Genomic DNA, 15,259 nt, shown 5'->3' on the forward strand with positions numbered 1-15,259 from the left:
GGAGGTACAGTCTCTTTCCCAGGGATGCCACCCACTTCCTGTGTGATAGGAGGAGGAAGGTCACTGGTTGCTCTAGGTCTCAGCTCCCCAGCTGAGAATGATGCTGTCTCCCTCCTCTGCTTTTTCCAACTTGCTTGTTTATCTCACTAGCTTTTCAGCAGAGTAACATCTACTCTGCCTCTGTGCTGACCACAGTGGGTCCTGCTCTCAGCTGGGGCTTCTAGACAAATAACAGACATGATTTTCTCTTTATGTCTGTCTTCTCCATCTCCATCCATGCTGCGGTGCCTGTGAGGTAAGATTAACAGCTAAAAAAACCAAACCAACAATAAAGTCAGTATAAATGAAGAACAAGGGAGTAAAGATCCAGTATGTGTGGTAAGTTGTGAAATAGGTTTGAGCAAGGTTTTTCTCCAGCCCTGCTGACTGATGATCCGTCTCATGCGAAGGTACCCCATATTGGGACAAGAATGATTTGAACCTGTATTTTAAGTCAAAGGGGTGAACAAAAAGCAGCTTTGCCTGTTTCCTTTGTGCCAAGCACATTGTGAATATTCTTAAGCATTGCCACAAGGATTAACATCTCTGCATTTTAATGTGCCTGGTGTTGGACTGTAGCTGGAAAGCAGAGCAGGCAGGAATGGTCTCTCCAGGCGGTAGGCTCTGCTAGGTGACTCTTTGAAGTGTTATTCAATACCTTTCTATTACTTTTTATATTATTTTTCCTTTTACCTCTTTTTTCCTCCTTCAACAGCTTCTGGAACAAATCCTGATAGATTTCATGTTTCTCAGATTTACTGGATTGGACTGTTTTATCTCCAAATACCTTTGCATGGCAGTGGTATTTAAAAAAAAAAACCAACAAAATAAACCAAAACAAAAACCCCACGAGGACAGAAGTACGGAGTTTGATGTTTACTTTGGATCATTAACCTGGTCAGCAAATTTGATTTGATCTCTCCTTTTTTTTGTTCCTCCCCTTCTGTCTCTGTGTAATTTCAGAGCCTGCAAAGAGACGCTGTCTTTTGCTGCTTCGGGATCCCAGCAAGAAATGGGAGTCTGATGGATTGTAAATGCACCTGCTTGGTTTAAAGCCCAGCCAAACAGATAAGTGCCCTTTTAATTATCTCAGAACAGTGTTTTAGGCACAGCTGTGCACAGCATCTCTCTTCAGTTTCAATTCGGTGAGCCTCTGTGTTTCACCCCTGCAAATGAATGCTGTGTGGTTCTCACTTCAGCTGAGAAATACCAGATGATATTGGTATTTCACGTTAAGATAATTAATTGGTGTCTGAGGGAACTGCAGCTGAGGGGTTGGGAAGCTCCCGGGGGTCTTTCCCTGCTCCTCCAGAGCCACTGTCTCCAGCAGCCCTGTGAGGTTTTGGGACTCTGAGGAGCAGCTCTGTGGGACCAGATGAGGCTGATGTGACCCATCTGAGCCTTAAGGAGTCCTCTGGGACTCATTAGGGGTTTAATAACTAAACTTGGCTGGTTTGATTGGGAAGATGCGTGTGCAGGCTTGGCATGATCTCAGAGAAACCAGCTCATGCTGCTGGCAGGAGAGAGGGCTTTCTGCATGTGCTAGACATATGTGTGCAGAGAAAGCGATAACCCCCACTTCCTCCTGCTGGTCTCCAGGTGGGAAAATACCTGGGGATGGGGGAGAAAAGCCTTTGGTTATCCTGAGTTTATACAGGGCATGCAAATAAGTATCGTGGGTGACTGGTAACAAGAATTGTCCCCCTCAAAGTTAAGGGGACATTTATATCTATAGGTAGAAAATACAGACTATCAAGAAAGCACTTTCTGGCTGCTTAAATCTGCTTCTATAGGTGACCAATATCTCCTCACAGACACACCACTGCAATTATTAAATAATTCAATAAATCCATAAAATAGGGTCTAATGTACGGTGGAACTTCACAATAGTATACAGACATGCAGCTGTGGCAAATATATAGATATAATTTATATATATTTGCAATTTACTGCATTAGAATAATGAAAAAAAAAAAAAGCACTGAAGCTGAGTGTCTGAGTATTGGTGGGGATGTGTGGGGATTATCTACTACTTGCCTTGCCTGCTCTACCGGGGATAATTAGCAGTGTAAAGTATCTACCTTGCTGTTACAAAAACTACAGACAGGTTTGCTGCAGCAAATTGGACTGCAGTAACTGATCTGAATTCGCCTTACCTACCTGAGCAAAAGGTGTGTTCCTTGGTGAAGGTGGCAGCCTAGGACTGAGAGACAGGAGACAGACAAGGCAGGGAAGTGGGAGGTTGCTGCGTTGGGAGCAAACTAGATTTGGATCAACTCATGTGATCCCTGAAGTCTCTGAAGTTCCCTCTTTTCTAGGAAAAACTTCACTACTGCTGTTACCAAGAAAGCTTTTATATTAATGGAAGAAATGACATGTCTGATAGTAATGACTATGCTCTGGTTTGCAATTGTAAACAGTACTTATTTCTGACTCTTCAATACTTTGAGAGCAAAAAGGCTTGACACCATATTAAGAAACACTGATAAAGTGAAACTCTAGTGAGAAAAAACAAGGCTTGTTTATTCAGGAAGGGTGGATAGAAAGCAAAAAAGGTTAAATCATCTGTGCACACCAACTAATGCAGCTTAATGTTTTTTAACCTCAGAGATCCTCAAGGTCTTAATTGTTAGGTTTGCAACTTTAAATCTGTTTTCTGCCAGCAAGCTGAAATCAATGTACCCCCAAATTAGGTTCCATTAAATTAACCCTAACCTGACCAGTTCCAGTCTGGGTATCAAAGTCAAATTTGCAAATCATATCCTGAAATGTGGCATGCAACATGTAATGCTCTGTGCTGCTTGACAGAAGACGAAGAAAACACTTAAAGTGCCTCTTGGGAGCTGTACTGATGTGAGAGATGATACCAGTTGTGTTCTGTGCACTTGTGTTTGTTTGGTGCATCCTGCAGTTGAGGAGAACAGATTCAACAGATCTTGACAGGTTTCTGAAAAAAAAATCTTGTCCAGAAAAGAAGATCCTCGAATCCCTAACTCCTTGTCTTACAGGTGAGCCTTGAGGACACTTGGGAGACTGTAGCTTCTGAATGCATGACCTTCCTCTGTGATTAGAAGAATGGGGAAGGACAAGAAAGAAGAGGCCATCTTTCTGAGGCAAAAGATAACTTTGCTGAGGGCTTTCTCGCTCCTCATCGGCAGCATGGTTGGCAGTGGCATCTTTATCTCCCCAAAAGGAGTACTGAAAAACACTGGCACTGTGGGTTTCTCCCTGGTTGTCTGGTTTGCCTGTGGGCTCCTCTCAATGTTTGGTGAGTGGTGAGCTTTGTCAGCCTTTGCTTAAGCACCTGGGAGGTGAGGAGAGCCTGCACATTTTCATGTATAAAAAGCTGGAAGATGAACAAACTCAAAATACTTGGTTCCTACTGGAAGAGAAACAAAGGTTTAACAAGCCAGGGGGTGGTCATTAGTTCAAATGATTCCCCTGGGGTGACTGACAAAATTCCAGCACCTACCATCTGTGGATATCAATTCATGTTTGAGTCCAGGGCAGAGGAGTGACGGTGACTGCAGATGGAGTCTCAGTCTGGAGGACAATGAGGGGACTCCTTCTATAAGGTGGAAGGGCGATGTAGGCACCTAAAAGAGAATGGAAAGGCTGTGCTGTGCCTCTCATAGGCGCTGTGAAAAGGGCAAGAAGAGACAGTCTCAATATGCCATGTGGGATCCCCTTTCTGTTGGAGAGAATAGCAAAGCTCTGGAGCAGAGTGCCTGGGGAACTGCAGAGTATCCAGCAGCTGGGGGTGGGTGTCTGGGTGTCTGTCAGAAATGGTGTGGGTATGTCTGATGCTGCCATGGAGCAGGAGATGGAGTAGATCAGTTCAGCCCCACTTTCTGTACATTACCCTTGGCTTGTTTTCTGGCATTTAATACTAGTCTTCTCTCACAAAGGGTTGTCTTTTTGATGACAGTTTCATTTTAGTTCTTCTGAAATAATACAATTCATAAAGTTAAAATGGATAAAACACATGGCTTTTAGTTTCTTTCATTAACTGCATAAAATTACCATCTCAGAAACTCTCTAAAGGTGCTATTAGGACAACTGCAAGATCTCAGCCCAAGAGAGAAATCTGATGCTTATTACAGTGGGTGACTTTAACATTCTTCTTCTGCTGTAACTTAGAAAAAGGAAACAAGAAAGGGGAAATATTCCATGTGAAAAAACCACTTTGACACTGTGACGTGTACATGCAAGTTTAGAAATCGAGACATTCAATTGTTAATATGACAACAAGAGTGGTTCTTACTCTTAGTGTATGTGTACCAATATTTCACATTGCAGCTTATGTGTGGTTGTTTGGTGATTGATACACTTTTGCCTGAAGAAAATCTTATGATATAATGTGAGCATGGTGTTTCTTTTAACCAAGCAGAGCAGTAAATGATAATGTGTGTGCTAATCATGTAGCCCAAGTTCTGCACTTGTAAAGGTTTCTCTCTCCCCTGCATCCCTTGATAGACTCTGCTGGAAGGGCCTTGGGAGCCTCTTTATGAAGCTATTGTATTTTGTAGCTGAATTTGTTGGGTTTTTTTTCTTCCCTTTTATCAGCTTGATGACCTCCCCTGGTCATTTCTCTGACACCTTTTTGCAGTATGTTAAAAAGGCTGACTTGCTTTCTTTTATGATTTTTTTTCTTTCATGATTTTTTTTTTCTTTCAAGCGGGGCATTGCAAGTCCCATTGCATGAGTTCAGCAGAGCACTTAAATGCATGCTTAGAGCATGTAAAGGGACCCACTGGAAAAAATGAGATGAGCTGTCTGCCTACATTCTATGCTTTGAACAGGGATTCTGCACAGATTTCCCAACAGAGAGGCAGGAAAAATTGAGGTTGCCACCATTGGCATGACCTGAATATGGCATGATTGCCACAGGACTTAAGGGCATGACCATATCACCACCAGGTTCCTCTGCACTCTCCTTCCACAGCCACCTGAGCTGGCTGAAGAAGTGGACAGCACAGCTAGAGATGCTCTTACTTCACAGGGTCACATCCAATGGTGCTCAGTTCCACTGCAAGTAGAGTCATGCTCAATGAGAGAAGTGTTTTAGGATTTCTTTTGATGAGCAAATCCAACATAGGCGGGGCTTAAGATTTGTAAGATTTGTACTTCTTCCTCTAATTTACTACTAACTTTAAATGTATTCATTCAATCCCTGAAAAGTCACACAGAAAAGGGAAAATCCATGGGATGATTTACTTGGGACGCTTTTACCTGAACTTTTCCAGGTGCCTTGTGTTATGCAGAGCTTGGAACAAGAATCACCAAGTCTGGAGGACATTATATCTACATTTTGGAGACACTAGGGCCTCTGCCAAGCTTCTTATTCCTGTGGGCAGAGTTTTTTGCTATCAGGTAAGAGATTTTGTTTGTTTACCTTTTCCTGGATGCAGTGACAATTTAGAAACCAAAAAGTTATGATGCCAGGTAACAGTCCAGGCAGTTTGTAAAGGAAAGAGTAGAAACAAGTTGAACAATTTTTAAAGATTTTTCAGTGATAAAAAGAAGAAGGCATAATGAGTAAACAGTTACACACATTCAATATGTTTTGTACTTGAAGAATATCTCTCTTCTCCCCTGGCAGCTGGTTTCCCCCAAGAGCCATGGTATTTTTCAGAGACTGACAATAGATGCCAGATTTATTTCAGATCTTCTGTTTTCATTGTGAAACTTTTTTGGTTTCTCCAGATTCAGAAAGTGGAGACAACTTTCTGGCTTAGCCCCAAGTGAAATAATTTAGAATATTGCGAATGGCTTCTTTTTTTAAGAGTAAAAAGGAAGTCCCCACTTCTCAATAACCTGTGTCCTTCATGTAAGCTGAGATGAAGCAGGACATATGAACCACACCACGTTGCTCAGTATGATTAATCTCAGCTTTTGCTTTCAAGTTGGGAATTAATCTTTTTGCAGCATGTGGTTTTTAACCCATTTACTGAGGAAAAAACTATGAAAAAGACTCTGGGAACTCACCATCTGCATGAGTGAGCAAGATTAAGCCAGGTGGGGAAACTTGCACCCCTTCCCAAGTTTTGTGCAGTTTTACCTCATGCCATTTTTCGACTGTCCTCAGACCAGTTTGTGCTCAGTTCCCTCCCCCACTCTGACCCCTCTTCAGGCCTGCCAACAGTGCTGTGGTTGCCTTGGCGTTTGGACGGTACATGCTGGAGCCCTTCTTTGCCCCCTGTGCAGCCCCTGTCCCTGCAGTGAAGCTTGTGTCTCTCATGGGGTACTGTAAGTACTAACATTTATGGGACTGTCAGTTCTGGAGCCTCTCTGCCCCAGGCCAGGGGCACTTAAGGTGCCTCTGAATATCCTCTGAAATAATGGTGGGATCTGGCTCCTGTCTTACCTCCTTGGCTACACAAAACTTTCTGATTCAAGGTGGTTGATGGTTTTGGGTCACTGTATTCTCCAAGAAGAGGAATGGGCCTCCCTGTTGAGCAGCTGGAGCCCTAAGTCAGGGAGATTTTGCCAGGTATGGGAGCAGAAACTCTTCATGTATAGCTGTGCAAATGCCACCTGGATAGAGGGTGTAAGGCTCAAGATTTTGGACTCCTTGCCTGGTGCATCCAACCTGTGACACTGTCCTGCCTGCTGAGGATTGCTGTGTGCTGGCACAGGCAATGCTGTGCAGTGCATCTACTGAGATGTCCTGGCACTCTTGCACCTTTCCCTCAGACGGGTGTGGATGACCTGGCAGGAACCAGGATCCTGGTCTCTTTTAGGAGCATAAACTTCAAATGCTGTACACTGGGCCACACCTGTGATGTTTTCTGACATCTCTCACCCTGAGCATCCTGCATAAAGATGCAGTCTTGTCCCTGGCATCCCTAGAGCAGGGAATGCCTTTGTAATTTTTCCTGTGCGTGTCAAACATGGGCTACAGCTGTAGCAGTGTGGTCTTCTCTCCAGACATGGTCCTCACCCTCAATTCCTGGAGTGTCACCTGGAGTGCCCGGCTGCAGACGGCTCTCTCCGTTGTTAAACTCCTGGCTCTTGCACTCATCATCGTGCCAGGGATGATGCTGCTGGCCCAGGGTAGGTGTTGCTGCTGCATGGCTGAGGGAGGGTGCTTGATGTGCCCGCCTGTCACAGCTTTTGTCAATCCCAAGTGACAAGTGTGGTGTTCATTTAGCTGGCAGGAGCTTTCTCTTTCCATGTGCTGGATATGAATTATTTGGGAGATAATCTGAGACCAGCGTAGTTGTCACTAAGCTACATCATAGCACTGGGCTGATGCACCTGGCTAGGTGGTGCTTTCTCCAAAACTAAGTGGGCCTTAGTGCCTTAGGCTGTGTGATCCTACCTGGGGTCATACAGGCACCTTGCTCTGCAGATGGTCTTTCTTTGGAGTCAGACTTGCCTGTCTGGCAAGCATGGCTCAAAATCTCAAAATCTTTCCAAAGCACAAATTTGAAGGACATTAAGGGTGTGTGACAGCATCCCATGGTGACCTGAGCCAGGCACAACTGTGCAATGAGTTACCAGCCCTCAGCTGAACCCTGGTCATGGCATCTCTAACCTTTCTGTGGCTTATGCTAATGTTTTTTTCCTCCAAATCCAGATGGGCAGTAATTAAGGGAACTTACAAAGGAATCCTGCAGGCTTGCATGCTCACATTCAGAGTGGGGGCTAAAATACCCTACTAGCAATATCTTCTGGGAATGATACAAGAGTATTGGCTTTCATCCAAGCCTCAGTTTATAGAAAAACCCGAGTCATTCCCACTCAAGGGAGGAAACTTGCTCCTTGCTCCCTCCCTTCATGCTATTACCTTCCTCTGCAGAGAAAACACCACAGGCAGTGGGCTCCATGTTCATGTTTCTTTCTGATGTCTGGAATTGGCTCCTTTGAACATGCAAAGATCTACTCCCCCCCCCCTTCCCAGGCTGGCAGCGCTTCTGAACTGAAGGACTGCCCTGCAGCTAGAAATCCCAAGCCATTATTGTTAGGAATGCCTTCAAACAACAATCTGGAGCCCTGGCATCAGTCCTCCAGTGGGGAGGATAAGTGCTGGTGACATCTGGAGGGAGAATTCACTAAGAGACCCCAGTATGACAGGTTGTATTTAATGTGACTCACAAGGGACAATGCATTGCAGACAATAAATCTGTTTTATGCACCATGACTTATCAGCCATCATTTTAGAACATAAAAAGTGTACCCCAACAGGCCCACTCCTACATTTTGGGTTAGGTTTTTCAAATCTATTTTCACTATTTTCACTTCATTTCTTTTGTGCTTAAAAATCAGTTTTGTCCTTTTAAACCAGTTTGCCTGATTCCCCTGCTTTATTCTACTTTTTTTTTTTGTTTTGTTTTGGTTTGGTTTTTTTTTTTTTTGTTTTTTTTTTTTTTTGTTGCACTTTAGTCTTTTCCTCTGCCATTATCTTCTCTTTGGCTCAGGTTTATTTTAGAGACTTGCTGGGCCAGCATTTCAAACCAAAATGTCCAAATTTCATCTCTGAACTTCTTGCAGAAGCACCTCCATAGAAGAGGCCTAACTTTCTCCAGATGCTCCATGCCATTTCATCCCTTTCCTGGTGAAGTCCAACTAGAAAAGCTCCACGCCTCTTACTTTTAAAGAGACTTTAATATGGAAAACTGAATATAGACATAAAACCATACCTTCAACCAGCCAGATTTGAAAATATTGGAAATGCAACTATTTTTAACTATGTTTGAATGAGAGGCCATTAGACATTTCTCTAAGTTTTTTTTTTTGGAGTTAGAGAAAATCCTGACTTTGGGGTTTTTTTTTTGTTATGTTTTGTTTTGTTATTTCAAGCACAGAACTTGTAGGGAAATTGGGGGAGTTAGAAAAACAGGTTTTCTATCTGAGCCACCTCTGCTTTTTAAATCTATTTGTTTTTCTGTCTGTGTCCTTCTCGTGTGGGCAAGCAGGGGTGGTGGGCAGGGAACCTTCCTGGACAGGGGGCCAGACTGGCAGTCCCTGCTCCTGTTCCCTCCTCCACCCGAGTTCCCATGCTCTGGCCAGTGCAGGGCTGGGGTCAGTGCTCCGGCAGCGGGAACAGGAGGGAGCACAGTGAGAACCGAGTTTGCTGCCTCGCTGGCTGCACCACATCAAAGAGGAGTGTGTGTCCAGCTCCTTAGGGGGCTGGAGAGGGAAAATGGGGGTCAACCCAGAAAATTAATTTTGGGCCTGGAGGAAGGACAGGACTACGTGAGTCTTCTCCTCTCCACAATCTCCTGTTCCCATGGCAGGCTCTGTTGGAAACAACCATCTGCCACTGTTGCCCTTCCTGAAATGTCTCCTGTAGCTGGACAAGGGATAGATTTTTTTCTGTCACTGTGGGGAAGTAAATGTGTCAGCAACAGCACTGCAAATTAAAGCAATGAAAGAAATCTGAATATCTGGTTCCAAGGAAGTCACAAACAATACTCCCAGGTCTGGATGAGAGGTACAAGGGATGTTATCCCACAGGGAAAGAAGGCTCTCTGTGACATTTCCCTACTCCATGTCCATTGTTTATCTCCTCTGCAGGCCACACCGAAAACTTCCAGGATGCTTTTGACAGAGAGTCACTGGTTTTGGATACACTCCCCCTGGCTTTTTACGCAGGCATGTTCGCATATTCAGGCTGGTAGGTGGAATGGGGGCGCTTCATGAGCAGCAAACAGGTGCCCTCAGCATGATTCAGACTGACTCCCTGTTTCTTCCCAGGTTTCAGGCCAGCTTTGTGCGCGAAGAGTTGGTCAGACCTGAACGGTGAGGCTGGGAAAAAGTTGTCTTAGGTTACCAGCTTCTGGGATATCACGCTTTGCCAAATGGGAGGAATTAGTTTGTGGGCTCACCTAACAAATGCCAGTGACAGTCTGTAGTAATACCGTGCATAACAAGGGATAGCAGCGTGTTCTTTGTGTGTCTGTCTTCCTCTTTCTTGTAGAAATATCCCCCTGGCTGTCATCATCTCTGTGATCACAGTAATTGTGGGGTACATGCTCACCAACGTCTCCTATTACACAGTCCTGGGAACACAAGATGTTCTGGCTTCTCCTGCTGTGGCTGTGGTGAGTTTTTCCACTATTCTTATCTCTTCAGCGTGGTCAGCTTATGCTGTGATCGTAGCAAGACTTTCAGAGGTAGTTTTCCTATAAAGTATTTTGTTGCTTTGTAATTTCTCCGGATTACTGGGCAACAGTAACTTCTTCTAGTCTTGTCTAAAAGATAAGGAAAAATAGCCTGCAGATGACAGTAGAAAAAGCGAGATTTAGGAGTAGAGTTTTTTCTCTTTTGAACCTGATGTCTCCTAGAGATCACCACATGTTCCTAAAGTCAGGCTTGCTCTTCCTCCAGAGCTTTGTGCAGCGAGCCTTCAAAAGCCTGATCTCTGTGGTCCCTGTCCTTGTCGCACTGTCCTGCTTTGGAACCATGAATGGAGGAATCTTCACATTTTCAAGGTCACATCCCTACAAATTTATTATTCCTTTGGCTTACTGAATCAGAGGGAAGCACCAGCAACCTGTGCAACTCTCCATACACATAATGACATTTTAGACCCTTCTGTGGGAAAAATAAGGCTTTGACTCTCACGTTGTCAACTGCATGATGGTCCCTATTGGCTAAGATTCTGTTCTTTCTGTTTGTGACCAGGCCTGGACAAACAAAGATTTTTATCTTCTCCCCCCACCCTTCAGTTTAAATCCCCACTTTAAAGTGAAATGTCAATGTTTCTGTTGAACTAGAAGCTTTGTTGACGTTGGCAGCTGCTTGGTGAGACCTGGCTCTTCTTTCACTGGGTTCACCCAGCTGCATTTCTGCAGGGCACAGGGTCCCTCTGTTGTGAGGATCTCTGGCCAAAGGCAAACTCTCCCTTGAGGACTTTGAGGTCAGTGAAATGTTATCGGGATGGGCTATTCCTAAAACAATAGTTGATGTTCAAAAAGTCTTGTTGTAGCAATAAGAAACACTTTGTTCCATGGAAAAATTAACTTTCCAGCTTCACTGTCTACCACACTCTGTGTCCTTATTGGAGCCTTGAGGTTGGAGAGGAGGACAGAGCTCACAGAGAAGTAAGTTGTACTGGTCCTGAGGACCTGAGAGAACTCTCTGGAGCAGGTTCTGTTTCATAGCTTTGATTGCAAAAGGAAAAATCAGTTGAAATGAAAGAAATGTTTCATAGCATGAAAGATAATGAGATATTTGATCCACTAGCCTGAAGTCCTGTATTAAATACAGGTGTGGAGAATCCTCCCTGTTAGTCCTCTAGATAGTGTTTTTTGAGGATGAGAAGTCTCCAGACAGCGCAAAGGTTCTTCATGTCCCCTATCGCCTTTCTCTCCCCCATCCTGGCGTCATTAACATAATCACTGCAGAAAGTCCATATAAACATCCCTGAGGCCTCCCTGGCTGCCTGCCAGCCACACCCCTGCAAAGCCACAGAGACAGCAATAAAACCAGTTGTACACTCATGCCCCAGCTGCTTTGGGCCCTGCTCCAGCCCAGCTGATGCTCTGGCATGGTTTTCTTGTGGATATTAAATTTATAAAATTGGATGCAATTGCCTTCTCCCTGCTAATTGCCCTTTCGTGAGTCAAAGGAGGCATGGAGGCAAGGAGCTCTATGCTCTCATTTTGTAGCTGGTCTTGTGTATAGCTGGCCTCTTGGCAGTATGACAAAATATATATTTTCCAACAGCTGACCTGAGGATTGAAAATCCTCTATTATTTGAGGAAATTGCACTTCATTTTTTTAATATACATTTTATATATATAAATATAGGCATCAAGACCGACAATCCCCTTTCATAAACTCAACAGCTTCTCTTATAAAGGAATGAAAGTTGTGATCCCTCCACTTCTTTACACTGAAAAGACTAACCCCTTTTCTGATGGTGAGACTTTCTTGCTCCTGTTTCCAGCCTGAACTCATTCATGGTCAATTTGGACTTGTGCAAAGGTCTCTGCTAATGAGCCACCCAAGGGGATGCTGCCAGCGGTCCTGATGGTGGGCTGTACTCTGTGTTGAACTAACTGGTTGTGGGAGAGCTATGGAAACTTAACACTGGGTTTTTCTTCCAAATGCCCCCGAAGTGGAGCTCTGAGCAACCTGGTCTAGTGGCAGGTGTCCCTGCCCATGACAAGGGTGTTGAAACTAGATGATTTTTAAGGTCTCTTCCAACTCAGACCATTCTATGATTCTCTGAAAGTGCAGCTAAAGGCAGAACTGTGGCCTTGACTAGGAGACCTGGGCTGGGTTAGCGAGTGGGTGCCTTGTGGCCTCAGGTTGGTTCAGTGACTGATTTCATTTCTAGTCTAGATGTAGGATGCTAATGCATAGGGCTCCCTGTCTTTTCCTAGGACTCTGTTTGTGGCTTCCAGGGAAGGACAGTGGCCTCCTCTCTTCTCCATGATCCACATTCGAAGGCATACACCCCTTCCTGCTGTCATGTTAATGGTAAGGAGATCTGGCTGTGTGAACATTCTCTGTTCTTGCATTCTTGGCTTTCCTGCAAAGACTGGACAAGCTGAGGAGTTTTAAAGATTGTTGAGACATTAATTCAGCCTCTGAAAAATAAAAAAGGCATGATACAGGAAATGGCTGCAAAGTATTACATCCTCTTGAGCCAACAGTGCCATCAGTATACAAATACACTACTTGAAGTCCCTGCCTTATAACCTTGGACACCTTTTTTAAAAGTGATCTCCCTACCCCCTACCACTTGTTATTGTCCTGTGAAAGCACCAATAAGCTTTGGTTTTTTGGAAAATGAAAATTCCTGGGTGCGGTGGAAATGCTGGGAATGAACACTTGCGGAGATTGTTTCCTTTTCGGTTTGTTTGTTTGTTTGTTTGTTTTATGGCAATGGTCCAGCTACATCCTAACTGCTGCAGTGCCTCTTAGTCAGCTTGCCTGACCTGCTGAAAACTTAGCAAGTGTCTTTGTAGGTAGCCTGTATACTGGCAGGCCTTTGGATCTTGCTTGTTTTAATTGCCCTGCCTTGGACATAAAGCATCGAAGATCTTGCTGATCTTGAAAGGATTGCTCCTTTCTGTAGCACAACAGAAGACTGTGTTTAGGCCTTTTGCCTTCAGTCTGTGACACGTTTGTAAAGCTCTCTGACCTCTGAAATGTTGGGCCTGTGAAGTAGCTCTCTGGGGCTGCAGGGGGGCTTCAGGAGGTGACCCATATTACCCTTTCCAGTCTGAGGACCATGACAAGGTTTTAATGACTGTGTTTCATCTTCACACTGCTCAGTTCCCTTTGGTCACTGCCATGGTGTGTGTTGGAGATATCTACCATCTGATGAACTTCTTCAGCTTTTCCCGATGGCTCTTCATAGGATTAGCCACCCTGGGGCTCATTGTCCATCGCCACCGTCACCCGGAGCTGCACAGCCCATTCAAGGTAATGCTCATGGCAGGCTGGAATGTGCAGACTTGTCAAGTCTCTCTTTTGTTTGCTGGTAATTAGAGCATTACATGGTCATAGTTGCATTTAGGCTCTAAGGGATCTCAATCCCTGATGCTCACTAAAGGCATGTGGAGAGCTCCTGAAATTGGTTGGTGTACCCAAACAGCCTGATGTGATAAATCCTATAAAGCCGGTTCTATGTGGTGTCACTAGCTGCATCTGTTAGAAGAACACTTGCTCCTGGGGACAAAGTTTCAGGCTAGGAACTGGGAGATGTACAGAAAGCAGTTCCCACACATCTCTTGTGGGCTACAAGGAGGGACCCTTGCCTGGGTTTTATTTCAGTGTTAGGTAATTCTCAGCTCTAGCTGAGAAACAGAAGAGTATCGGGCTTGGGGTAAAAAGAGTGGCCAGAGGGGTCCTGGGAGCAAACCTGACTCGAGAGGAAGCATCTGCTGGCATAGAAATACTGTCTAGTATAAAGCAGTGGTCCCTCTGGTGGCCCTTCTTAAGCTGCTGGGTGCTGGGATCTTCCTCATGTCAGCTGGAGCAGCTTTCTTGCACTTGGGGCACCTTTCCCACTGCTGGATAATGTGTAGAAGGCACTTGGCCAGGGTGGTGCTTGAGGCAGGCACAGTTTGTTCCTGTCTCTGGTGACGCCTGCATGGTGCCTCCAGCCAGGCCTGGGGAGGAGAAGAGACTTCAAAGGCCACTGGCAGTGGGCAGCTGGTCAGCAAGAACCTTGGGGGACAGAAACACTTCCTGTGGCTCCCAGGGCTCCTCCTTGAGCTTTGTGCATCCTGATGGAAAGTTTGGGGTAATTTTTCTTCTTGCTCTTTGCTGTCAGACAGTGTGTTTGAAGCTTCCTAGTTTGTTGTCTGGCTGCACTCATGCATGCCTCCAGAACCAGACTTTAAATAAGTTTTTGCTTTTTCTTTCAAACCAAGCTTCTCAGGGGAGGTTTATTAGTGGGTGGCACTGCTGATCATTTCAGTTGCTGAGATTTTGCCCTGTTTTGCTTTAGACAGAGATTCAGAATTTTAACAGCTCCTAAACGCTGGTTAAGCAAGGGAGGGAAATACTGGCCTTTTGGTCAGTCGGGTTGTTTTCCGCCCGTTCTCTCCCCAGTTTTACAAGCACTTGAAGCCCCCAGCGCAGCCCTCTGCAAGAGGAGGAGCTGCGCGCAGGTGGCTGGGCACATGCTGCGCTCTAGTGGCCGCACTCAGGCCGGCTCCTGCCGCGGGCCTGAGGAGAACGAAACAGGACACACGTGCGACTGTGCTGGTATTTATTCTCCCTATAGCATCTTGAGTTGAAAATGGTGAGAAAACACCGGCAAGAGGAGGGGGAAGTTCTCTCACTCGCCTCTCAAGCAGATGAGCAGCATGAGTGTGTACCCGTAGGAGAGGCTGGCAGGGGATGCTCTGGCTGGAAAGACAGCAGGAACACATAAGTTTGATGGCTGGATGTCTGCAATATCTAGACCAACTGATCTCTTCCAGCTTGGCATGGTAAGCATCCCAAATAGGATCTTTATTACTGGAAGAGAGATTGTCACCCTTGATGAGAACAGCAGCTCCTTCATTCCATCACCCATGGCAAGGAGTTACTTGCCTCAGTCTGGATCCAGAGATGGAGAGGGTGTTTGACAGTTTTCTTATTTATTGCAGTCTTCTGATTTACTCTCTAAATAACCCAGATGAATTGGCTCATCCAGCAGGGTATGGCTAAAGTGCTGACTGCTGCTTTCATCTTCCATCAGGGTGTTGCTGAAGCTCATGTTCTTGGTAGAGGTACCATAGAGAGAGGGAGTCTGGCTAGTCTGTTT

General features: G+C 45.1%; 1 protein-coding gene across 8 annotated transcripts in view; it reads left to right on the plus strand.

The window, feature by feature from the left end:
* The window catches only part of LOC103757248 (cystine/glutamate transporter), a 33,924-nt gene that overhangs the window by 10,885 nt on the left and 7,780 nt on the right, over positions 1-15,259 (plus strand). For 4 of the 8 annotated variants that reach the window (XM_008923366.3, XM_029963468.1, XM_029963467.1 and 1 more), the window contains exons 3-13: positions 1,003-2,458; positions 3,048-3,307; positions 5,286-5,412; positions 6,173-6,288; positions 6,970-7,095; positions 9,562-9,661; positions 9,742-9,786; positions 9,965-10,088; positions 10,375-10,478; positions 12,378-12,474; positions 13,276-13,425. In XM_008923366.3, the coding sequence (XP_008921614.3) occupies positions 3,115-3,307; positions 5,286-5,412; positions 6,173-6,288; positions 6,970-7,095; positions 9,562-9,661; positions 9,742-9,786; positions 9,965-10,088; positions 10,375-10,478; positions 12,378-12,474; positions 13,276-13,425 (1,182 nt within the window). In that variant the 5' untranslated portion in view covers positions 1,003-2,458; positions 3,048-3,114. Of the gene's footprint in view, positions 1-1,002; positions 2,459-3,045; positions 3,308-5,285; positions 5,413-6,172; positions 6,289-6,969; positions 7,096-9,561; positions 9,662-9,741; positions 9,787-9,964; positions 10,089-10,374; positions 10,479-12,377; positions 12,475-13,275; positions 13,426-15,259 lie in introns of all 8 variants that reach the window. The other 4 variants (XM_029963471.1, XM_029963470.1, XM_029963473.1 and 1 more) reach the window with 4 other exon arrangements.

Source organism: Manacus vitellinus, unplaced genomic scaffold, assembly GCF_001715985.3.
Source record: "Manacus vitellinus isolate BGI_N305 unplaced genomic scaffold, ASM171598v3 scaffold_5_pilon, whole genome shotgun sequence".
Classification (NCBI taxonomy): Eukaryota; Metazoa; Chordata; class Aves; order Passeriformes; family Pipridae; genus Manacus; species Manacus vitellinus.